At 47.1% G+C, this 25,063-nt stretch overlaps 1 protein-coding gene across 2 annotated transcripts in view; it reads left to right on the top strand.

Moving 5' to 3' along the window:
- The window catches only part of kntc1 (kinetochore associated 1), a 33,614-nt gene that overhangs the window by 5,709 nt on the left and 2,842 nt on the right, over window positions 1–25,063 (top strand). For both annotated transcript variants that reach the window (XM_030369693.1, XM_030369692.1), the window contains exons 18-58: window positions 16–182; window positions 724–835; window positions 1,488–1,631; window positions 1,714–1,770; window positions 2,094–2,165; window positions 2,375–2,494; window positions 2,951–3,094; window positions 3,795–3,890; window positions 4,336–4,439; window positions 4,637–4,739; window positions 4,861–4,995; window positions 5,372–5,491; window positions 5,756–5,828; window positions 6,226–6,293; window positions 7,186–7,487; window positions 8,623–8,795; window positions 9,696–9,796; window positions 10,144–10,288; window positions 10,516–10,572; window positions 10,785–10,948; window positions 11,312–11,416; window positions 11,566–11,694; window positions 11,933–12,049; window positions 12,855–12,964; window positions 13,440–13,674; window positions 14,178–14,267; window positions 15,084–15,249; window positions 15,959–16,017; window positions 17,173–17,383; window positions 18,794–18,867; window positions 20,027–20,237; window positions 20,454–20,566; window positions 21,221–21,273; window positions 21,836–21,914; window positions 22,270–22,394; window positions 22,941–23,076; window positions 24,055–24,150; window positions 24,343–24,399; window positions 24,539–24,593; window positions 24,695–24,758; window positions 24,846–24,975. In XM_030369693.1, coding sequence (XP_030225553.1) covers window positions 16–182; window positions 724–835; window positions 1,488–1,631; window positions 1,714–1,770; window positions 2,094–2,165; window positions 2,375–2,494; window positions 2,951–3,094; window positions 3,795–3,890; window positions 4,336–4,439; window positions 4,637–4,739; window positions 4,861–4,995; window positions 5,372–5,491; window positions 5,756–5,828; window positions 6,226–6,293; window positions 7,186–7,487; window positions 8,623–8,795; window positions 9,696–9,796; window positions 10,144–10,288; window positions 10,516–10,572; window positions 10,785–10,948; window positions 11,312–11,416; window positions 11,566–11,694; window positions 11,933–12,049; window positions 12,855–12,964; window positions 13,440–13,674; window positions 14,178–14,267; window positions 15,084–15,249; window positions 15,959–16,017; window positions 17,173–17,383; window positions 18,794–18,867; window positions 20,027–20,237; window positions 20,454–20,566; window positions 21,221–21,273; window positions 21,836–21,914; window positions 22,270–22,394; window positions 22,941–23,076; window positions 24,055–24,150; window positions 24,343–24,399; window positions 24,539–24,593; window positions 24,695–24,758; window positions 24,846–24,975 — 4,872 coding nt within the window. The remainder of the gene's footprint in view (window positions 1–15; window positions 183–723; window positions 836–1,487; window positions 1,632–1,713; window positions 1,771–2,093; window positions 2,166–2,374; window positions 2,495–2,950; window positions 3,095–3,794; window positions 3,891–4,335; window positions 4,440–4,636; window positions 4,740–4,860; window positions 4,996–5,371; window positions 5,492–5,755; window positions 5,829–6,225; window positions 6,294–7,185; window positions 7,488–8,622; window positions 8,796–9,695; window positions 9,797–10,143; window positions 10,289–10,515; window positions 10,573–10,784; window positions 10,949–11,311; window positions 11,417–11,565; window positions 11,695–11,932; window positions 12,050–12,854; window positions 12,965–13,439; window positions 13,675–14,177; window positions 14,268–15,083; window positions 15,250–15,958; window positions 16,018–17,172; window positions 17,384–18,793; window positions 18,868–20,026; window positions 20,238–20,453; window positions 20,567–21,220; window positions 21,274–21,835; window positions 21,915–22,269; window positions 22,395–22,940; window positions 23,077–24,054; window positions 24,151–24,342; window positions 24,400–24,538; window positions 24,594–24,694; window positions 24,759–24,845; window positions 24,976–25,063) is intronic.

Genomic DNA, 25,063 nt, shown 5'->3' with positions numbered 1-25,063 from the left:
TTGGTCGGTGCCCAGGACGAGCAGTACGTGGTGGAGTACTGCCTGAAGGCCCCCTGGCCCACCTTCCAGACGGCGGAGAAGATGCTGGGTCACGCTGCCGAGCGCTTCTCCTCGTTGCATATCCAGGAGGCCCAGGCCAGGCTGGCCACCTTCTGCAGCCTCCACGGCCCCCAGAACTTCAAGTACGTCCCGAAGCACGCTTTACGCTGACCTGCTTTCAGGTCCACCCCGGGCTGGTCTGACACCACTGATGCATTTGTCTCCGATTGTGGGCATGACATTTAGAGCGTATATGGATGATACGGATACTGGTGGAATCGACCAAGACTGATTGTTCGCACTGTTTTAAAGATGATCCAAAAACTCGTCTCTACACCAGGCTTAGTGACGGTTGCCCCCAGTAGGAGTGTGTAATTTGTGTTAGTGACTCTTATAAGAACACCTTTTTGTAGGAGGCAGGTACAACCATCCTATTGGCAGGTGAATAACCAGAAAGATGGTGCCGTTTCTGTATCAAGTTATTATTTGAGCGAGACAAGTGATAGTTTTTGCAGTGTACAAGTCAGCCACTTCTAAAGCATTTCCTCTTTGAATTCAAATTGACTGATACACGCGTGTGACTATTTTCAGGTGCTCCCACAATACCTTCCTATTTCTGTGGTGTTATGCTAGTTCCATGTGACTCTACCGTACGACCTGTGTCTCTTCTCTGGTACCCCTCAGTGGCATCAGCTGGATAGAGTTCCTGAACAGTACAGACAACATGGCCGAGGTCCAGTGCCAACTCAGGGAAGGGGACCTCAAGGGCGCCCAGCTACTCTGGCTCAGACATGAGGTAATGCAGGCATGTCGTTAGCCTCGTAGCATAATGGTCTAAGTCATATTTAAAGGTTCATCTTGTATTTAGCGTGAAAAATCAGTCAAACAGACGACTAAAGGGCTGATTATTATTCCACGTCGACGCAACGCAAGGGGGTTTACGGACCCCTTATGTCCTTGTGGACCCTCCTTGCGTCCACCGCAAGAGCCTTACGTGCACCTCCCAACATTTTTTAACCTTCCGTTGAGGCGACGCAGCATCAATGGCTGTGATTGGTCCGCTTGCTAAAACCCGACGCAGAACCAAAACAGGTTCACGACTGTGTCAAAGTGTTCGCGGGGTCACCCTAACCCTTTAGGCAGAAAGTGATTATGGAATGTAAAAAGCACTCTGATTGGCTTGGGATATAGCCAATGAGGCACAGTGATTCAACAACATTAGGAGAGAAGAGTTAGGTTAGATATAAAAATGGGGCCATAATATGACTTGGGCAAGGCTATGAGGCCAACGATATGTAAATGAGCTAACCCATCTTAATTGAGGAACCGTAGCACAGTTTTGTCCAGCTCATTTAAAGCTAGGAGCTAGTTCATATGTAACGTGCCGCACCTTTTTAAAGTGCGTGATTGGATCACCGAATGTAAATGGATGTGGGTGACGTGAACAGGGAGAGATCGCAGAGAAGGTTGACGAGGCTGCGCTGGAGGCTCTGCTGGGGGCCATCCCGGAGGACCTGCCGTCGGGGGAGCTCTGCCCGTGGTTCAGGAACGTGCTGGTCCCCTTTGTCAGGAGGGTGCTGCCCCAAGGCCAGGTAGGGTGCCGGTCGCTCGGGCGGGTCGTTCTCTCTGTCGTCGTTTGGTCAGCACTGAATCTCTTCCTCGTGTGTTCGGTAGAAAGCGCTGGCGAGATGGCTGGAGCAGAAGGCGAGGAATCTGGAGTTGACTGAGAAGGTAGTAATGACTTGTGTTCATCTGAAACACTGCAATACAGTCTGATGCAGTGTTCTATTAACGAGTGAGTGAGCCCGTTACATAGACAAAGGATAAATATCAGGGTACTAGTGAGGGTTAGTGAGGATATCAGGTTAAATAACAAGTACTAATGGTTGCAATGGCATTTCCTTCTAAGCGTTTTTCTCCATAAATCTGTTCCTCTTAAAAGCTAAAAGCTGTAGTATTGTGCAAACTTCCAATTATTAACACTTCAAACATCGAATGTGATTGACTCCGCTGATCAGAGGACATTTAGTGATGACTGTATTCCGTTGTCCTAGGGCGCCTGGCCGCTTAATGGACTGGAGATGGCTGAGCTGGGTCTGCCTTCGTTATGGATGTGGATGCAATCTGTAAGCTGGTCCCTCCACTCCCTTTTTTGTACTTGGTGTGCTGATGTTTATGGTATAGTTTTGTGGAAATATCTTCATGGTAATATATGCCGTTTCTTTTCATACTTCAACTTAAATTAAATTCTCTAAAAAGAGAATTGTGTTGTATCATTGTAATAGGGTTACCATCAGGGAGTCTTGTGATTGATTTGTTTGTCCCGTGTTTCCAGGACAACGACTACGGTGCGGAGGAGGTGGCGAACCTCAGGTCTCTGGTGGTGAACCTGCGGCAGCTCCTCGATCTGCACCGGAAATACAAGTGTCGCCTCTCCCTCTCTGTGTTTGAGAAGGTGTGTGGTCGGTAGACATGCTGTGTGTCTGAAAACTGGAATTAGTGATTTCTGCTTTTATAATAAGATTGTGTTTAGATTGAGATGCATAGATCCAAGTGCAAATTGGACTCAATCAAAACACAATTGAAGTAAATGGACTGCATTTAATACAGCGCTTCTCTAACCAGTGGCCACCCAAAGAGCTTAACAACATTGACTAACATCACCCATTCGTATACATTCACAAGCCTTGCGTCAAGCACGTTAGGGTGAGGTGTCTTGCTCAGGGACACCTCTACACCCAGCTAGGAGGAGCCGGGGATCGAACTAGCAACCCTCCGCTTACCAGCCGACCCGCTCTACCTCCTGGGCCACATGGCGGGCGGCATGATGAACTAACACTGCACAACAAAGTAGGCGATGTCGACCGCTGAGTAAGAATGTGCCTGGTCCTCGTTCCTACGCGTGGCGCAGGGCAGCGCGCGGAGCCTGGCCTTCTTCATGCTGGACAAGATCACGGCTCCGGAGGTCATCCCACAGACGGTGGAGAAGAGCGTCCGGCCGTACGCCCTGGAGCAGCAGATCCCCCTGGACCAGCTGCTGCTGCACTACATCAAGGTGAGCGCTGCGTGGCCACAGGGGCCGTCTAGATGGAGCCTCCATGGAGAGGAGGGCCACTCAGAGGGCCACTCAGAGGGCCCTCACTGCACCTCAGTCAGCCTACTCGTTTAAATTCTCGGCTCTTTATATTCTTATAAGATAAGAACTTTATTTAATCCCGTATATGAGAAATTCAGTTGTTAAAGCAGCCCATGGAATATAAAAAGATGCAATAATGAAATAAAAAATACTTTGTATATTTAATGTATAAAGTGTATTTTTACTGCATCGTCTAATGGCATCTTAATCTTGGCCTAAGGCCACTGCCTGTTATTTAAGATCCACTCACTGAACCGCTCCTTGTGCGTACTAAAACCTTGAGCTGATAAAGTTGGACCCCTTGCTGTTCCTTGAGTTGTATGTGATGTAGGGCTGGGCCATTTGGCCTAAAAATAAAATCTCAGATTTTTTCAAACCTAACCCACAAATTGATTGTGATCTATGTTTTTTCTATCAATGACAAATATATTTATATTTTTAAGTCTGTATTTTATTTTAAGATTAACAATGCGCATGCTGCCATGACATTTTACTCTTTAAAAATATTTCTTTTTTCAATAATCGATTATCGACCATAAATTTGAATTACGATTAAACCAAACAATAAGTCGCCCAGCTCTACTGTGATGTTGACCTCGTGGGTGTGGCCCGGCTACAGGACCTGTTGGAACGCTGTCGCTCCCAGACCACCAGTCTGTTCACTAACTGGGAGTCCAAGGCTGTGGCCGTGCTGGACTGCATGACGGAGACAGACGTGAGTCCTCAAGCCATATCAGCCCCCTTCACTTTAATGGAGGGGCAGTTTTAATAAAGAGGAGTTATGGTGGTGATAAGTATTATTATTGTTGTTGTACCAAGTTGTTAATCCTAGAGGTAGGGCGGGCCGAATTCTTTGGTCAAATTGATTCATTTGCATTCCTTCTTTCCGACTGTTGTGAAATGTCTGAACCGTAAAGACATTTGCCTCCCTAAGTGAACCTGCTGTTTCAGCGGGGATTCTATTCCTAAATGTGTTTTGTGCGGAGAGTTCTGGGAAGGAGGGGTGTGCTATGACCCACCACCACTTTGTGATGTTAATTCTTTTTTTTTCTTACATTTGATCATTTATCAATAACTATAACTTATAAGTCTGCGATCTTCCATTCCCACCGGGAGACCCCAGAGCCTGGTTGTAACCCTCTCCCTGGCTGTGTGTTCAGCTGAAGGTGGACGCCGTGCTGGAGGTCATGCAGAACGCGGTGGTTCCGTGGAGCGACGTGGTAGAGAAGCTGGTTCAGAAGTACCTGGAGATGGAGGGCCCCAAGTACAGCATTCACTCACCCTGCCCCGCACCCCAATGTCCCCTCGTTATTAAGTGTTGTTCATATTTATACAGTATGGTAACAACAAGCCATTCCAATGCTCGACATTAGTGGTATAACCAATATTTCACCTGCCGTTTTGTGTTTTTAAGTTTTGACTTGCACTTTCTGACCTTGTTTTTCTTCTCTGAACCCCCAGACAAAAGCTTTTAAAAGAAAGCTACCATCTAATGGAGATTACAAAACTCCTCCGAGGCTACGGCATCCGCAACTTCAACCTCTCCAACAACACAAACGTCATGGTGAGTCCGTCCCCACGTCGCAACGGCCGTAACCGGCAGTCAGCCTGAGCCGTTGATGTGCTAAAACGAAACCAGAGTCGGTGTGATAACACTCCTGAGCATGGCGTTTGTTCCCCGTCAGGCCCTGATCCGGTACATCCTCAGGCAGAACCTGTCCACCTCCTTAGAGGACTCCCTGAAGTTAGCGGTCACCTACAAACTCCCCACCTTTCAGATCCACTACCTGTACCTGACGGAGCTCATCGCCCAGGGCAAGGTAGGTCCGCGCCCCGTTCAGCACACTGGGACTCACCACCGGTGTTGGTTAATGCTCAATGGACTGCATTTATATAGCGCTTTCATCCAGAGCGCTTTACAATATTGCCTGACATTCGCCCATTGATGCACGCATTCAAACACCGACGGCGCAGTCCACCACGCAAGGCGACAGCCAGCTCGTCGGCAGTTAGGGTGAGGTGTCTTGCTCAGGGACACCTCGACACTAGAGCTAGGAGGAGCCGGGGATCGAACTATCAACCTGGCGGTTACCAGCCAACCCGCTCTACCTCCTGTGCTACTGCCGCCCTTCATGCCGTGAATCGTGCTGAATGGAGTTTCCCCGGTTTGTGTGTGTTTGTGTGACGTTCCTGCAGAGCGAGGCGTGCATGAGCCTGCTGAAGCAGCTGTCGTCGGCGGAGGCGGTGTGCGTGGTGGAGCGTCTGACCACATGGGCCCGCCTGCAGCTGGAGGACAAGGAACACGTGTCTGATGAGGTCAGCAGGGTTCTGTTATGTTCTGCTTCATTAAACAATAGATGTATGTTCACTCTTTGATTTACACTAAATAGGCTGCTGCACCAATGAGCAGTCTGTTGGGCCACGCCCGATAATCTGTAATTTGTTATCGGAAACTGTTCCAAAAATGTCAATACTAATTGAGTTCATTCACGTCTGCGTGTTTAAAACGTGGATTAAAGAAAACCCATTGTAACGTTTGGTTTACCGACGGTTACCACTCTGCTTTCATTTTCTCAACAGCACAAGAAACATCAGATGGTCATTGCTCAAGTCCTGGTGGAGGCGTTGAAATACTTGCATGTAATCCTAAAAGGTACATAGTCAATGGGACAAAATGAGTGAAGAATGTTTGCACAGGCATGCCATGCACACACTCCTTTGTGTTTCCAGTTGCTGCTCATTTTATCATTTGTGTTTTGAGGTTGATTGGTTATTTCTATGTTTTAATCCTACCGAACTGTCTTCTTAGTAGGCAATCTTTTGTTTGCATATGAAACCTCAATCAAGCTTTGCTAATATGAAAAAAAGAAACTACTTGCACAAATAAGAAGATGGATTTTAGAGGAATATTTAAATTCGGTAACATCATTTATATATAGGATAATTGTATTTGTTTAGTTCTGGTACTATGTCTTAGGGGTTGGGAGATTTCAGTGATGATCGAAAAGCCATTTAGTTGGAACCCTTTCCTCCCTTCTGCTGCTGTGTAGAAGAAGTCCTGAAGAGCCTGGAGTGTGAGAACAACCTGGTCATGTTCAAAGTCATCGTCCACCTGCAGGTGAGCTTCCGTCGGCTCTTTTAAATGAAACAATGACGAGTCAACACAATCTATTTTGAACATATCCCACAATGGTTCGTGTGATGACATTTATTTTTACGCGAATAACTGGAGAACTTGGGACAACATTCACAATTTCTGCCTTACAGTCTTTATTTGAGCCTTTAAGAACGGGAAAGGACGAACAATTAAGATTTCTAGCAATATTAAGCACTGATGTCATAACATCCATCCATCCATGTGACTCACTCAGTTAAAATACATCGAAACATGATCCCTGATCCAGTCTCCTCAATGTGTTCCTCAGTCAAACTACGATGAAACATAATCCCTAATCCAACCTTCTTAATCTGTACCTCTCAGTCAAACTGCAATGAATCATAATCCCTAATCCAATCTTCTTAATCTGTCCCTCAGTCAAACTGCAATGAATCATAATCCCTGAACCAATCTTCTTAATCTGTCCCTCGGTCAAACTACATTGAAACATAATCCCTAATCCAATCTTCTTAATCTGTCCCTCAGTCAAACTACATTGAAACATAATCCAGTCTCCAAAACGTGTCCTCTCAATCAAGCTACAATGAAACCTAATCCCTAGTCCAATCTTCTTAATCTGTCCCTCAGTCAAACTGCAATGAATCATAATCCCTAATCCAATCTTCTTAATCTGTCCCTCAGTCGAACTACAATGAATCATAATCCCTAATCCAATTTTCTTAATCTGTCCCTCAGTATAACTACAATGAATCATAATACCTAATCCAATTTTCTTAATCTGTCCCTCAGTCAAACTACATTGTAGCATAATCCCTAATCCAATTTTCTTAATCTGTCCCTATGTCAAACTACATTGAAACCTAATCCCTAATCCAATCTTCCTCTCCACCAGGAGGACTTCGACGTCTTCTTCACCCCCGCCAACTACGAGGACCCCGCCATGCGCCAGCAGATCCAGGAGCACCACATCATGGCCTACGAGAACACGCGGGGCTGCCGCCAGCCAGGGGGCCCGCTCCCGGACCCGCCCACGCTGGCCAAGGACCCCGACGGCAAGAGCAAGAGCGTCTCCACCCAGGCGGGGCTGGGGCGCCTGGGGAGGCAGCTGCAGCGCACCAAGCAGGAGCTGTGGTCGGACCTGGCCCTGCGCGCGCTGGGCGTGGGCAAGGTGGAGGTGGCCCTCAAGATCCTCGGGTGAGGGCGTAGGGGTAACAGGGCGGGCTAGGCTAGGAACCACGCTGGGTCAGGCTAGGCTAGGCTACAGGCTAGTTAGCCTCAAGGCTCGCTATGCTAGCAATGATTTGGAAAAATGTGTATTTACTAGTGCTGTCAAGCGATTAAAATATTTAATCGCGATTAATCACATTAATGCCATAGTTAACTTGCAAAATTTTTTAAATATGCTAAATATCCCTTGATTTCTTTGTCCCATTATTTTTTCTCATTTTAATGCTCTTATCAACATGGAGAAGTGCATCGTCTTGCCTTGTGCAAATGTTTTTTTTATTGATAACATTGGCATATACTGATCAAAAGAGGACGATACAAAAAAAAAGCCTATAGTGCAATTAAACGATGAACATACAAACATACTACCTTGAACATAGCAGTCAGGCTACTGCTTCTTTGTTTTGAGCCAAAGAAAAAAATAAAGAAATTGCGGTAATCGCGCGATAAAAAAATGAACGCCGTTAAAATTGGTTTGCGTTAACGCCGTTAATAACGCGTTTAACTGACAGCACTAGTATTTACATTTACATTTAGGGCATTTAGAAGACGCTTTTATACAAAGAGACTTACAATAAGTACATTTGTCAGAGGAAAGGGAAACAGCAATATATTGCTAGTGGTACAGTAAGGATGTTCATAGAACCAAGTGGCAAGCAGTTACAATGGCTAGGTGTGTCTGCACTTCCGCTCAACCAGAGTGACTGAAGCTGTGTTCGAAATCCTTCCCTATCACGGATATATTGCACTGTATAGGGTGCTCGCCATTTTGCAGTGGTGTTAGACTTCTCAGTGGTTAATTTCATTCACCTCAGTGGACAATAAAATACCCACAATTTGAGTGAACATTCGATGTTACATGTTACCCCCGTGTACCACAATGCAATGCGGTCGTGTTTTCTAAACTTCATTTACTGCCGCAAATTACGTTTAGAAATGTTTAGCGTAGTGTCCGAATTCTCGTTTGTTCGTTCCCTATATAGTTCACTATATCACTATATAGGGGATAGTGAGTGAGTGAATAGGGAACGATTTCGAACACTGCTTGAGTGTTACCCTGGGGGTGGATTATGATGAGCACACCCTCCATGTGTTCCTCCAGTGAGCTCTACGAGCACCACGGGGACCCGGGGACGGGCAAGGTGCTATTCACCGCTGCCCAGAGGCTGTGCCAGATGTTGGAGGCAGACACGCCCATGGTGGTACCGGACGGGTCAGACCTCCCGGCACTCATCCACAACCTGGCCTCCCGGGCCATCACTGTGTGTCACCCAGGTAACGCACGCACACTCACTCACTCACTCACTCACTCACTCACTCACTCACTCACTCACTCACTCACTCACTCACTCACTCACTCACTCGTACTAACTCACTCACTCACTCGGACTAACTCACTCACTCACTCGTACTAACTCACTCACTCACTCATACTCGTACTCACTCATACTCGTACTCACTCACTCACTCACTCACTCACTCACTCACTCACTCACTCACTCACTCACTCACTCACTCACTCACTCACTCACTCACTCGTACTCACTCACTCACTCACTCACTCGTACTAACTCACTCACTCGTACTAACTCACTCACTCGTACGTACTCACTCACTCACTCGTACTAACTCACTCACTCATTCGTACTAACTCACTCACTCACTCGTACTAACTCACTCACTCACTCACTCATACTCGTACTCACTCACTCACTCACTCGTACTCACTCACTCACTCACTCACTCGTACTAACTCACTCACTTGTACTAACTCACTCACTCACTCGTACTAACTCACTCACTCACTCGTACTAACTCACTCACTCACTCGTACTAACTCACTCACTCACTCTCGTACTAACTCACTCACTCACACTCGTACTCACTCACTCACTCATACTCGTACTCACTCACTCACTCACTCATACTTGTACTAACTCACTCACTCACTCATACTCGTACTAACTCACTCACTCACTCACTCATACTAACTCACTCATACTTATTCTCTCACTCACTCATACTTATTCTCTCACTCACTCATACTCACTCCCTCATACTCAGTCATACTAATTCACTTACTCACTCATACATACACACACAAACAACCACTGGGAAAGGCATAAAATGGTGGATATGCAAAGTTGCCTGTTTTAAGATGTTTGTCTGTTTCAGACCTGCTGCTGGACTGTCTGGAGCTCTGCAAGAGTACCAGGATAGCCATGGATGTTTATCATCAGTGTCTGTTTTCAGACAACTACGGTTTTATAGCCAAGGTCAGTATCATGAAGCCACACATCAGCTTTTTGTAAGTTAGTTTAAAAATAAAAGCAAGACTATACAATATACACACTCTCCAAGTACTGTCCTATTAGGCTACCATCTAATTACACTACATGTTAAAAACAATAGCCTAGGGCTGTTCGATTATGGAAAAAATCTGCACTTTCTATAAAACATTTAATCAAAATTAGTTTTGTGAACGAATTTAGCGGAATTGCGATTAAAATTTGATTAATCGCCCAGCCCTACACTAACCTCCTGGTATCCAGTCATTCCTAAAGTCCCTCACCTGCTAACAGGTAGACAGGTAAACAGTGGTGCATGATGGTCCTCTCTGTAGGATGTGAGTTTGGAGGCAAAGGGGGACCCGTACTCCCAGTGGACCTTCCAGGACCTGTTTAGGGAGGACTGCATCGTCTTGGACGAGGTGTCTGTGCTGCCAGTCCAGTATGAAATCACAAACGGCTTGCTGCCTATGTCCCCAGGTAAGAGTGTGCGTGTGTGGTGGTGTGCATGTAGTGTACATACTGTATGTGTGTAGATATTTATCTATTTTCTGTACATTAGCAAATTGTCTGCATAAAGCAAGCAGTCCCTTTGTCAAAGAAATCCCCAAAACACATTATGTCATCGGGCCAGACGAGTGTCTGTGTCACGGTGTCAACAATTAGCCATCACAAAGTCAAAGTGAAGAATGTTGTTATCATTTCAGACCTCAAGCTATACCCGCTGGACTGCTCCTGTCTGGCACACTGCTCTTTTGAAGATGGTAACTACCCTGTCTCAACCTCATAAATATATTTATATGGAAGACGAGTCCATGTGATGTACTAAAGCTCGGGAAGACAGTCCATATGATGTACTTAAGGTGCGGAAGACAGTCAATGTGATGTACTTAAGCTTTGTAAGACAGTCCATGTGATGTACTAAAGCTGGGTAAGACGGTCCACATGAAGTACTAAAGCTGGGCGGTGCCTGCAGGCTCCAGCTACCTTCAGCCCCTGCTGGGCCCGCTGAACAACATGCTGCAGATGCTGCAGGAGTGCAGTCAGCTTGAGCTGGCCCTGCGCGTGCTCGTCAACTCCTACTGCAGCTGTCTTCAGCACGTCACCTCCAACATCATGGACGTCAAGCTCAGCACAAAGGTGCTCCGTCTGTCTGCCCCTCTGTGTGTGTCCGCCTCTGTCTGTCTGTGGACTTTGTGTGTCTGTCTGTTTGTCTGTATGTCCAATCCGTCTGTCTTTCCCGTACCGCACACTGGACATTTATTATGGGCTGATGAGGGTTAGGTCCAAACGATGTGTGTGTGGACAACAATCCAGATTTTTCAAACTTAAAAATGGGTTTGCAGGCCAGAGGTTGTATTTGTACAGGGTATTCTAACTTGCACATGCTCTCTGTGACCTTGACAGAATTAAAAAAGAGGAGATAAACAAAATGGAGTTTATATGTCTATGGTGTTGGTTTTTCGGGAATGAAATAACCTCATTGGGTTTATGTTTTTCCAGCTCTATGATAAAGGCCGTCTTCAAGAGTACAACACATTAATGACAGAAGTCCGAAAGTCGACTATAGCCACCCTTAACAACGTTGCTGTGGCCCTCCTTAACAAGGTAGGTGAGGAGCCCGGGCACTCTAGCCATGATTCTGGCCCTGAGAGAGGCCCCCTGGGGTACAACGTCACATCGTATCTTTTTAACTAGTATTTGTTTGTTTTGGGGGTCTCTAATTGATCATATTGGGTTTCTCCTCTGCGTTCAAGGTGTTTAAGTGGGGAGTGTTGGATTGTGACTTGGCTATTGGACTCTGCACTCTCCTGTCCAAGACTGAGGTCTTCAAACTGCTGTGGAAGGTGGTGGACAACACCTGGCAGAACTATGACAAGATCATGGTTAGTGCTTTGGTTTTATTCATCATTTATCCTTTGTTTTGCTCTGCTGGTTATTATCTATTATTATTATTATACTTGGTTACACCTTCTCAGATAAAACGATACCTGCATCCTGTAATGATATAAATGTTCTGGGTCATTTAAGTGACTCTGATATACGAACTGTTATCCTAGACATCTCTATGCTTAGTTCCATCCTCTATAATATATTCATCCATCAACTTTTCTTTTCTTTTAGGCCGTTGCTGTGGTAGGGGCTCAACTGTGCCACCTGTACCAAGATAAACCGGAGGAAGAGAAGTTTTTATCGGTCATCACTGACGCTGAATGGGGCATCAAGCTGGGAAAACTAGGGGTTAGTTCCAGAAACGCTGTGTTGAACCCTCTGGTTTGACTGATGGAGAACTTTTGATGCGTGGGTTGGAAGTTCTTTGAACACACACCTCAGAATCAACTTAGAGTTTATTATAATAAAGGGTAAAAATAGAATAAAATGAATGTTGTCTCTGCAGAGAGGCCACACAACACGACAAGCCTACTGCTGGCTGAGGCGCTTTAGTGAGCCATGAACAGCTGGCTCACCCCGGTGTTAAAGCAGGGAGACGTCCTTGAGGGCCAGCCGCAGATAGGGATGCCACTGCTGCGTTCGGCCATCTCAGGATGTAGCTCGTGGGATTGCTGCCTCAGGTCAGGGATTGATAGTCAGCCGAGTCTCGCTGCCCCTCAAAGGCGATAAGCCAATATAAACAGTGAAGTGGTTACTATAGATAATAACTAATGGGTCAAGGTGTCTTAGTGTCTTGGGAACCACATGTCTCATGGAAATTTCCATTGCATGAGTCTAATATGAATTCTGAATAGAGCAATGTGATGACTTATTACGATGCGTTTGACACGTTTGTTTTTTTGTGGGGTTCATTGTGGATTAGTAATTGGGATATGGCGATCAAAAAGGCAATGAGATGGACTGGCTCCTGCCCTCTATAAACCCTATAATCCCCCATGGTCTAACCTTAACCCCAGCTGTATTAATTATAATGAGCGACCGTCTTGTTTAGAGTCACTGTACAACACACTTTGTTCCGACTCCCGTTATTACAGATTCCTTGCCGTGTTTGATGTCTTGGCCTCGAGTTTAACTCACCCTCCTCTGCTCCCAGATCTCCATCCAGTCTGTGTTCCGTAAGCCTCCGGAGATGAAGACCAACATGATCCCTGTTCTGGTCAGGAACCGGAACATCACGCCCGACATCATCCTCCAGTACTGCAGGTCAGACCCGATGCTGGTGGGCCTTTTCAGCTGGAGGCAGAACAGCCTGGGAGCTGGGCTCCAGCCTCCGCTTAATAGTCATTTAGTCGTTTGATTTTCCATGGTTGACGTGAACAAGTACCGACGTATGAGTGCTGGGATACCAATGTACTCTTGAAAGGGATTATTCTTTTCTTGCCCCCTGGGGGGCTAGAGTAAAGGGGTGTCATAAATACATGGCCTTTGACACTGGTCCTATGATTAAGGTCTATGCAAATAAAATTGAATTGAATTGTTGACCTGCAGCTCAACGAAGCCTCCATCTATGGTAGTGACTGAGACTGAATCCAGGGTCAGAAAGCTTTGGGCCAGCAGATTTCCATCTGTAAATTGCGGTTAATGCAGATTAGGACCTTTTTTTTTTTTTTAAATCTTTACTCTGTCATACCCCTGTGTGCCGCCTCTTGTGACGACCGCCTCCCTGATTCCCATCCAGCGCCTACGGCCTGGACCAGGACATGGTGATCAACCTGTACATCACCACCCTGCTGCTGCCCCAAGAGGAGGAGGAGGAGGAGGAGGAGGAGCCGGGCGTCGCCACGGTGACCGGCGAGGACGAGGCGTCCCCTCCTCTGGGCCACGTGGACGCCATGGACCGCGTGCTGACCATCATCCCCAAGTTGATCAGCACCAGCGACCTCACCGACAGCCTCAGCGCTGCCTTGCTCAAGGTGAGGGCTCTCGGAGTCGGAGTAGTTTGGGAGGCGCGGCATAGACGTGAGGCTCTCGCCTGCAGGGTTCCGAGTTCAAACCCTTGTGTGGTGCCCTTGAGCAAGATGCCCTACCTGCTCCTTATTGCTATGGATGTTACAAGGTTGCTTCAATACAAGCTTCTTTTAAATTAAAAATTGTAAACAGAAGGAGTATTTAGCAGAGGTATCTTCGCAGCTATTTTAGCTGCCTTGAGCAAGGTATGCTTACCCCTACCTGCTCCTTAATGGTGTGGACGTTAAAGGACAAGAGCATCTTTAAGTTACAAATCGTAAATAGGAGTATTTAGCATAGGTGTTTTTGCAGCGATTTAGTATCGTTTGTTGTCACCCAAAAGGTCTGGGCACCTAACTGTAGTTTGGTCAAGTCGACTGCATGGCTCCACGTTGTCTGTGTCTGGCGTCCTCTTCCTCCCACGTTGCCTCTCTGTCTGAAGCCCTCTTCTTCTCGTTCGGTCTCTCAGCTCAACCCGTACTGCTACGAAAGGATCGAGGTGGTGTTGAAGATCATCCAGACGGCCGACGAGAACGTCACCTGCTTCTCAGTCAGCCAGGTAACACGCCCCGCCCGCACACGGCGGGATCTCACCTGATACGGTGGCTCTATGAACGTCCCCTCTTGTGGAGAAGAACCTTCCTGGTTCAACAGCTTGCTATGGATAGGGCCTAAGAAAACAATTTGTTTGGTTCTGGTTTCCGACCTACCCTGTCAATTTATGTGCGACCCAAATTATTTTATGAGCTTTCAAAAAAAAAGCTCATAAAAAAAATAAATTATGCAAACTATAATTACGTTTTGGTACAGCACCTCTTCATTCTATACAAGGATGAGCGAATTTTCTCGCTTTTAAATGAAAAAAACCTACCTATCATTCGCTGCCGCTGGATTTTTTTTTTAAAAAAAATTAAAAAAATTCCCTACCTACCCATGACCTCAACTGACGACCAACAGGAACCAAACTTTTTTCTTTTTTTTAGGCCTAGCTGATGAGTGGTCGCTCATGATACTGATCAGCCAGTACCATGCCCACCTGAGCCTTCTCTTAAAGCGTCGCTCTCCAGGGTCCTGCCCTCTGTATCTACGATGGAGGACATTTGGAATTCGTTTGATTGGTCGGCACAGGGAAAATAGAGCACCTCTATGTCGACTTCAAATCTAGAGCTGGACATTATTTATAAAAATCCCAATTTCACAATATTGTTGGAGATACGTTTTTAGTTTCTTTGTTTCCAGAACGTTCCACGTTTAAGATGTATCATCCAGGACACCAGTTAACATCCTCAGCATCACGTAGCCCTCCACGGCGTCTCTCCTCCCCCTCTCCCAACGCCTCACCCTCGTACCCTGTGTTCTCAACGCCCTCCTCCAGTACGTCAGCCTGCTGAAGCACCTGCAGTCCTACCGCCGCATCGGCCCGCCCACGGACTTGGAGAGCTCCTACCTGCTGGAGAACTGCCTGCAGCCCAGCGCCCTGGCCCAAAGCCGGCTGCCCTTCCACATGCTGATGCACCCCACCCACTACTGGAAGATCATCGGTGAGTCTGATCCACCGCACCCACTACTGGGAGATCGTCGGTGAGTCTGATGCACCCCAGCCACTACTGGGAGATCGTCGGTGAGTCTGATCTACCGCACCCACTACTGGAAGTGGTGGGTGGCGTCGGGCTTACCAACAGCCTGCCGCAATGACATGATCCACAGCGGGATAAAACTAACAAATTATTTAGTAATTGCAAATTACAAATGACTACCTACCAAGTTGATCTCTATGGGCGTCATATGGCTCAGGAGGTGGAGCGGGTTGGCTGGTAACCGGAAGGCTGCTAGCTCGATCCCCTGCTCCTCCTCAATGAGTGCTGAGGTGTCCCTGAGCAAGGCACCTCACCCTATCTGCTCCCGACGAGCTGGCTGTCGCCTTGCATGGTTGACACCGCCGTCGGTGTGTGGATGAATGGAATGGGGAAATGTTAAGCAATATTGTAAAGCGCTTTGAGTGGCCGCTGGTTAGAAAAGAGCTATGTACAGTAAATGCAGTCCATTTACTACTTGCTTACTAGTATCTCTGAAAATGGAAACTGCTAGAATCATGTTTGTTTTGTGCAACTATTTTAATCGGTGTGCTACCCTTTAATTATAGATGATATGTTACATTATATATTCATCGCATGGATGGTTTATGTGACAAACATTGGGATCCATCCCTTGATCCGTGGAGGAGCCACTAACACGCTCTCCTTTCCTCAGCTCCAGAGCTCAGTGAGGAAACCTTCCCTACAATCCTGCTGATCAGCAAGCTGATGAAGGTACCACTCCTCCTCCCATTCTTCGGTTCATACAGCAACATGAGGCCGAGGCAATAAGCATTGTATTGTTTGTCAAGCGGATAATAATCTTCACTCTTTTTATTGTAATCATTGTTGATCCATTCAAATCTAGTGTCACCAATCCTCCCCATCATGCATTGGTATCCATCTTCTATCTAGATCTGAAGTGCTCTAAATCCTAGTTCATCATTCTTAACAATGCTTGGTTTGCTCTCAGGCTTACTTGTAGGCCACTTAAAGTGCTGAATGGATAAATAGCCCTATATACTAATGCTAATTATACAACGGGGGACCTAAATCCAGCGATCTGATTGGTTCCCAACTGTTGTATAATGAGCGTATACATAACTGCTATGACGCCCGATCATTTTGTGAAAGTTTGCATATCACTCCGCGCCTGGAAGTAGAAACAGTTACAAAGTAAAACATATGTTGGATGATGGAGAGCGTGTAAATGTTGTTACTCCGGGAGTGAGCAAGGCGATGGAGAGACTAACGAAAGCTTAGGCACACGGCGAGTGAACTGCTCCATAGGATAAATTGCCGGCGAACCGCTCTATCGGAGCCTTCTCTCGGAGGGACGCTAAAGTGTGTTGCATAGCGACCGTCGATGCATAGCGGCAGCCAGGAGGGACTACTTTTTTGTATTCTTTAATAAAACGGCTATTTTGACTTTCTTGGTTTCTTTTTAAATGTAGTGTGTCGCCATAATAGTAACCGTTGTATAAAAGCAATAGATCACTTCAGTCAGTGGCATGTGCTCATTATACCACTGTGAAGGGGGTCGCAGGCCCTCCGCTGCGCGTCGGGGCCGGACAACGCCCCTTAACAGTGGTATAATGAGCACATACCACAGCCTGGCGTGATCTATTGCTTAAGTATACATCCCCACTCTGGCATGCTTAGCCAATCAGTGAATGGGGCAGTTTCACAGAGCAAAGCACAAGGGTAGTTCAGGGCTGGATGTCACACGATGGAGTGACCTACATTTTTTTCAATAAACCTTTCAGAATCATTGTTGCAGTGATGTAATGATAAAACATTTGACAAAAGCTTAAATGTAACGCATCAAATTTTTTAAAATGAGTCAAAACCAGGAAACTAAACAAAGGGTTTCCCCCGGTGCGTGTGCAGGTGAGCCTGGACAAGCTGTACATGCTGGCGGTCAACAACGTGTTTGAGAAGAGCCTCAAGCCCCTGCTGCTGAGGCAGAGCGGCCGCGGCCCGAGGCCCGGCCGCCACAGCTTCGAGGTGGCCAAGACCATCATGGACTACATCCGCTGCATCCAGAACCCCGAGTGGGCCGCCGCCACCGCGCACAAAATCACCCAGGAGCTGCCCCCAGGTCAGATTATACACAGATTACCAGGAGCTGCCCCCAGGTCAGATTATACACAGATTACCACGGGCTGCCCCCAGGTCAGATTATACACAGATTACCAGGAGCTGCCCCCAGGTCAGATTATACACAGATTACCACGGGCTGCCCCCAGGTCAGATTATACACAGATTACCAGGAGCTGCCCCCAGGTCAGATTATACACAGATTACCAGGAGCTGCCCCCAGGTCAGATTATACACAGATTACCAGGAGCTGCCCCAAGGTCATATTATACACAGATTACCACGGGCTGCCCCAAGGTCACATTATACACAGATTACCAGGAGCTGCCCCCAGGTCAGATTATACACAGATTAGCAGGAGCTGCCCCAGGTCAGATTATACACAGATTACCAGGCGCTGCCCCCAGGTCAGATTATACACAGATTACCAGGAGCTGCCCCCAGGTCAGATTATACACAGATTACCACGGGCTGCCCCCAGGTCAGATTATACACAGAATACCCAGAGCTGCCCCCAGGTCAGATTATACACAGAATACCAGGAGCTGTCCCCAGGTCAGATTATACACAGAATACCAGGAGCTGCCCCCAGGTCAGATTATACACAGATTACCAGGAGCTGCCCCCAGGTCAGATTAAACACAGATTACCAGGAGCAGCCCCAAAATCAGATTAAACATAGATTACCAGGGGCTGCCCCCAGGTCAGATTAAACACAGATTACCAGCAACTGTCCCAAAATCAGATTAAACACAGATTACCCGGAGCTGTCCCCAGGTCAGATTGAACACAGATTACCCGGAGCTGCCCCCAGGTCAGATTATACACAGATTACCAGGAGCTGCCCCCAGGTCCGATTATACACAGACTACCAGGAGCTGCCTTCAATTCAGATTATACACAGATTACCAGGCGTTGCCCCCAGGTCAGATCAAACACAGATTACCCGGGGCTGCCCCCAGGTCATATTAAACACAGATCAATAATCAGAATGCCAGCTGGTCAGATTAAACACTGCTCCGATTACTAGGAGCTGCCTTGAGGTCAGACTAATCACAGATTACTCAAGAGTTTTCCCAGGTAAATTGAGGACCGAATTGGGGTTGATTACAGGTGAGATTGCATACCGATTATCCATGTAATGTGGTATTTTAGAAATGTGAATACATTATATAATAAAACTATAATCTGTCATAATAATATAGTTGGATCATGGTGTGGATATAATCAATAATAACATTTAGTGACTATTGTGATCTGGATTTATCACAGTGTTGTATTGCAATGTCACTGTCTTGAGAAATGATATGTATAGACTTCATTACAATCCCTGTTTGGAGAATGGCTGCCGCAGTGAGAACCGGTTGGTAAAGCTCCTTCCATGGATGTATCGCTTCTTCTTTCTCTGCAGGCAATGAGAAGGCCCAGTCCCTCAGGTTCTGCCTCTCGCTGGCAGAGACCTGGCTGAAGGACCCTAAGATAGAGGTCAGAGTTCACTGTCAACACCTTAAATAATAAAGAGGGACGACGACAGAATTAATATTGAAATTAAATCTTAAATTATTAATTTTCAAAAGACAATCACTACTGTTATAGTGATATCTTTCTGAATTCACTTGAATTCTTCCCAGTGTTCAGCCTGTCTCCTGCTGTGAGCGGTGATGGTGTGTGTTGGGGATAAAGCTGAATTTGCCTTAGCTTTTGAATTGCATGACTCAGCGCAAACAACGCCCCGTAGTGACTCAGCTAAACTACACCTTTCCTATGACGGTGCTGTCCACGCACCAGCATCCAACTCTGTTACTGTTGCACCAACTGTAATAAAAAAAAACATTATTACATTTCAGCGGTTGTTTTATACGGGACACTTTATCTGTATTGGCAGAAGGACTCGTTTCATAGCACATGTAGGATAGTTTTTATTCGAAACTTAAAAAAGCAACTCGCTGACATTACACTGAATCTAAATGACTTGTAAAGTCAAGAGTGTGTTGTGGATGTGGGTTGGGTGAGTGTGTGCACAATGTTATTGTTAATAAGCGTTTCTTCGTGCTGTAGCTAGTGTGTGTGTGTGTGTGTGTGTGTGTGTGTGTGTGCGTCAATAATGGCCCCCATTGCACTCCTGACCATCGCTGAAGGAGGGATCCCCCACCCTGAAGGAGGGATCCCCCACCCTGAAGGAGGGACCCCCCACTCTGAGGGAGGGATCCCCCACTCTGAAGGAGGGAGCCCCCACTCTGAAGGAGGGATCCCCCACTCTGAAGGAGGGAGCCCCCACTCTGAAGGAGGGATCCCCCACTCTGAAGGAGGGAGCCCCCACTCTGAAGGAGGGATCCCCCACTCTGAGGGAGGGATCCCCCACTCTGAAGGAGGGAGCCCCCACTCTGAAGGAGGGATCCCCCACTCTGAAGGAGGGAGCCCCCACTCTGAAGGAGGGATCCCCCATTCTGCGTTCCTCCTCTAGATTTCTTCCTTGCTAAGGGAGCTTTCTCCTGCCTTCTGGGGGGGCTAGGGCCAGGGCGGCGTCATAAACACACGCCCTGTAAAGCCCTTTGAGGCTGTACCGGTGATTATGGATTATACCGAAAACATTGAACTGAAATTAAGCACTCTATTCGGTTCTGCACCCGTGATCCCTTTGCAGCAGTCGGCGCGGTCCAGGGGGGAGACCTTCCTGTCCAAGCTGAAGCTGCAGTTCCAGCGCTCGGCCACGGAGAACGCCCTGCTGGGCGCCCAGCTCGGGGGCCAGGAGCTGCTGAAGCTGACCGGTCTGCCCGCCAAGCTCATCGCAGCGCTCTACGAACACCCCAGCGTGGCCCAGCGCTACAGGGACTCGGCCGGCGACGGCTACCCAGGTAACCCCCCCGCCCCCCCCCCAGGGGAATACCACCGCGTTCCAGGCTCCAGGCGAGGCTGATGTTGAAGATTATGAGGGGGGGGGGGGGATGATGTACACCTTTTATTGCTGTTCCTTATAATCAGAGCAATGGGGAGTTGCACAAAGGAACAGGGATTATAGCGGGATCAATAGTGCCGTTGGTTTGTAATGCATGGTGTTTTTTCTTCTGCAGACCTCCATGCGGTGTGTAAGGGGATCGCCACCATCAACAACGTGGATCTGCTGAAGATCAGGAACCTGCTGCTGGAGAAATGGATCTGTAGGACGGGCCCGGCTGGGGCTAAGGTCTGTCTGTCTGTCTGTGTCTGTGTCTGTGTCTGTGTCTGATTGTCTATCTGTCTACCTACCTGTCTGTCTCTGTCTGTCTGTCTGTCTACCTGCCTGTCTGTGTCTGATTGTCTATTAGGGCTGAACGATTTTAAGAAAAAATTGAAATTGCGATTTTTCTGGTAGAGATTGCGGTTTCGATTTCAACCACGATTTATTTTCTTTAAATCAAGTTTCAGTATAAATTAATATAACCAATGAATTCCATTAAGGTAATGCAATAATGAAAACTGCTGGCAACAGATTTCAAATGCAAGACTGTTTATTCAAGTACCTAAGAAACAACAACCAAAAAAGTAAAATAAAAAGGGAGCCCTCTTTCTTAAGTAAACTTGCTTCAATGGCTCATCAGCATCAAAATAATTGCACTTTTGTAAAAAATAAAAAATAAAAATAAAACGCAGCTTTGACGATCCGAAAATCGTAATGCTTGAGATCGCGATTTTCGGTCGAAAACGATAGATCGTTCAGCCCTATTGTCTATCTGTCTACCTACCTGTCTGTCTGTCTGTCTCTGTCTCTGTCTGTGTCTGTCTCTCTCACCTCTGATCATTTCAGACTATTTCAGATTCTTCTTACCATTAACTAGATGTTTGTTTTTTGCCTGTGAAGGAAATGAGCAACCAGGAAGTCTTTAATATCGAAGAAGACCCGGACTTAATGAGGTGAGTGCATGACTGTAAGAACATGGTTGGTCAAAATAGTTCTTGCCTTAATTGATATAATCTTCTGACCACTCAAATCAATAGATGCGAGGTCGTAGGGCTTGTCGATTAATCGAATTTTGATCACGATTTCGATTTCAGCGTCAAACAATCACAAATTTGACATAAGCGAGTTTTTGGATTTTATTTATTTTTATTTTATTTATTTGTAATAATATTTGTTATAATAATAGCTGTTTTAGAACAGCTGGATACATATCTGTATATTATTTTAGATTGGAACATTTCTTTTTGACCATTTTATGTATTGTTTAAAGGCGAAATTTCCAAGTTCTCAGTTACAAAGTTTTTTTTTGGGAGAGACATGCAGAATAAATGCATCAAGTCTTCAAACTCAAAAATAATCGTTTGAATAATCGTGATTTCACTATTGACCAAAATAATCGCGATTATGATTTCGCCCATAACCGAGCAGCCCTACGAGGTCGTAGCAGTTGAAGGTGTTATTGTTGCATGTAGTAGAACGCTGCTCTCTACAGACACCTTGTTGCTCCCCCCCCAGGGTGGTGCATCTCCTCCAGCCCTACAACACGGACACGGCCGTGCGTTTACTGAGCCCCATCCTGACTGCCGAAACGTGGGTATGTGTCCAGTGCACCTGATTGGTCAGACAAAGGACCGACCGCAGCCCCGAGGTTTGAAATTGATGGGAACGGATGTTGAAAAATGAACGAATGAAACCCATTTAAATTGAAGGCATTTAACAGACGCTGTTATCCAAAGACAATTATAATTAGTACAATATATGTCTGTCGGCACAGTAAGGATGTTCATCGAAAAAGGGACATGGCGAACCTCATACAATGAGTGCGTAAGGGGGGGTGCTATACTCAGCCTGTGTGTGTGTGTGTGTGTGTGTGTGTGTGTGTGTGTGTGTGTGTGTGTGTGTGTGTGTGTGTGTGTGTGTGTGTGTGTGTGTGTGTGTGTGTGTGTCAGCCCCTGGGCAGCGGCGGGCCCCACCTCACCTACAGCCACCGGTCGCGGGCGCTGCTCTGCCTGATCCACCTGGCAGACGCCGGGCTGCTGGAGACTCACACCCAGATACCACGCGCCAAGACCAGGTACGCACACACACACACACACACACAGATACCACGCGCCAAGACCAGGTACACACACACACACACACAGATACCACGCGCCAAGACCAGGTACGCGCGCACACACACACACACACACACACACACACACACACACACACACACACACACACACACACACACACACACACACACACACACACACACACACACACACACACACACACACACACACACACATACACCACGCGCCAAGACCAGGTACACACACACACACCAAGACCAGGTACACACACACACCACGCGCCAAGACCAGGTACACACACACACCACGCGCCAAGACCAGGTACACACACACACCACGCGCCAAGACCAGGTACACACACACACACACAGATACCACCAGCCAAGACCAGGTACACACACACACACTCAGATGCCACGCGCCAAGACCAAGTAGGCTCACGCAAACTCAACCACTCACGCACGGATGCACACACTCACACAAGTTCCAATGCATTCCTTATGTGTGTGTATTTCTGTGTGCGTTGTTCTGTCCTCGTACAGGTACTACCTGAGGTGCTTCATCTACGTGTCCCAGCTGGAGGCGCTGAACATCTCCTACACCATCGAGGCCTTCCTCAGCAGCCCCAAGGAGGGCATGGTGAAGGGACTCTGGAAGAACCACAGCCATGAACCACAGGTGCCCACACGCAAATACAAAGGCCTAGGGCTGCTGGACTATGGAAAAAGAATCATAATCCCCATTATTTTGCTCAATGTTGAAATCCCGATTATTCAAACGATTATTTTTGAGTTTGAAAACATGATGTATTTATTCAGCATGTCTCTCCCAATAAACACTTTGTAACCGAGAACTTTGAAATTTCTCCTTAAAGAAATACACAAAATGGTCAAAACGAAAAGGGTCAAATCTGAAATAATGTCCAACTGCACTTTCTAACATTTAATGAAAAAATCTAAATTTAAGTATCGCCCAGCCATACAAAGACTCATACATGGACACAGAGTCTCACACGGGCTCCTGCAGAGGAAACATATCTACGACGTGCCCTTTGTCACTTCATGTTTGTTGTTCTTGCTTTGGTTTGAGCGAAACGTTTGAGCGGGCTTCATCATACGCTGTCGGTGAATCCGTCACGCGCTCAGTTCACACCGAGCCTGGACGGGCCACACCTGATCAACGTTTTCAACTTGTTTCGAGCGGAGGGCTTGCCCCTCTTATAAGAAGAGAGGAGGGCGGGACCAAGCACTGCCCTGCCTGCCGATTGGTCCGTCAGGGTCAAGGGTCTAATGGGTGCTGCTGATGAAGGGCATGACATAGTCACGACTACCCAGTGGTTGGATGACCCCGTTCTATGTTCAAATAACCAGGGTCGCGTTGAGTAACCTTTAGTTTGGTTGTCAGCCTTAAAGGCCTTGACACACCAACCAGATCATCAGTCGTCGGACAGTCCGGCGAGCCCGGTGACCTGAGTCTTTTCGGTGTGTGCTGTGCGATCGGCCATCGTCAAAGCCGTGATGAATCGGCCATGACAAAAATCGGTCCGACTGCCTTTTTTCCCGCCAGACTGTCCAACGACCGATAATCTGGTTGGTGTGTAAGGGCTTTAACACACAGGTATGGTGATGAGTGACAGGTGTTTGTTCTGTGCTTCAGGCCGTGCGGCTGGTGGCAGACCTCTGCCTGGAGTACCAGGTCTACGACCCTCAGCTGTGGAAAGGACTCCTGCAGAAGCTGCTGGCCTTCAGCATGGTGAGTGGAGAGGGCCGACGGGCTCATTATGTGTCTCTGACCACTGTAATTGTACTTTTGTGAATCCTCCTCATAAAGAAATAAAATAAAAAAACTTCACAAAAAAATAAATGGATCGTTACAGTATTATCTGAAGGGAATGCTAGGGACAAATATGTTTACAGTGTGTTGTTATGTCCCTTTTCATTTTAGATCAGCCATCTTCAGAAGGTATTGGAGGCCATCTGTGCAGTTCCATCTCTGTGGCAGGTCAGTGTCTGCACCACAGACCCTCGGGGACAGCGAGTCTCTAGTCTAAAACATTGCCTGTATTGTTGTGACACGTCATAGAACCAATGAAATCCTTTTAATAAAATGAAAACCCACTCTCTTTCTTTCTTCTGCAAAGATCTCCGGCTTCACCAGTATCTGGAGGAGTATGATATTGGCGCCGTTCATATCAGGTATCGAACCTGTCCCTCCGTCTCCACCAGCGTGTAAAGACAACCAGTTCAAATGTTGGTCCAACAAGCACTGACCCATGTCCCTCCTCCTGTCTCCTCAGCCTCGGTCCCTCTCAGCCCCGACCAACAGGCCACGCTCTGCCGGACGTTCGTCCTCCTCCTAAAGTAGGGTCTCCCTCAGACGAGGCTTTGAAGAACACCCGCCGCCTCCTCCTAACTCCCTCACTCACTCACGGACCCCTCCCCCCCCAGGTGCCCGTTCCTGCTGAACATGGACCTGATCGGTATCGCCAACCGCTTCGCCCAGTTCACCCTGCCCGCCTTCGCCCTGGGCACGCTGCTGCTCATCCCCTGTGACCTGAAGAAGGAGAAGCAGATCCAGGTACGGTCGGTTCTCCCTGATCTCACCCATTAGAAAGTCCCAAAGTCCCTTCGTTGAATGCCCGTCAGTTCCAGAATCGTTTTTTAAA

Source organism: Gadus morhua, chromosome 11, assembly GCF_902167405.1.
Source record: "Gadus morhua chromosome 11, gadMor3.0, whole genome shotgun sequence".
NCBI classification, from domain to species: domain Eukaryota; kingdom Metazoa; phylum Chordata; class Actinopteri; order Gadiformes; family Gadidae; genus Gadus; species Gadus morhua.
Note: the sequence above shows the minus strand (reverse complement) of the source record. Positions and strands in the feature narration are given on the sequence as shown.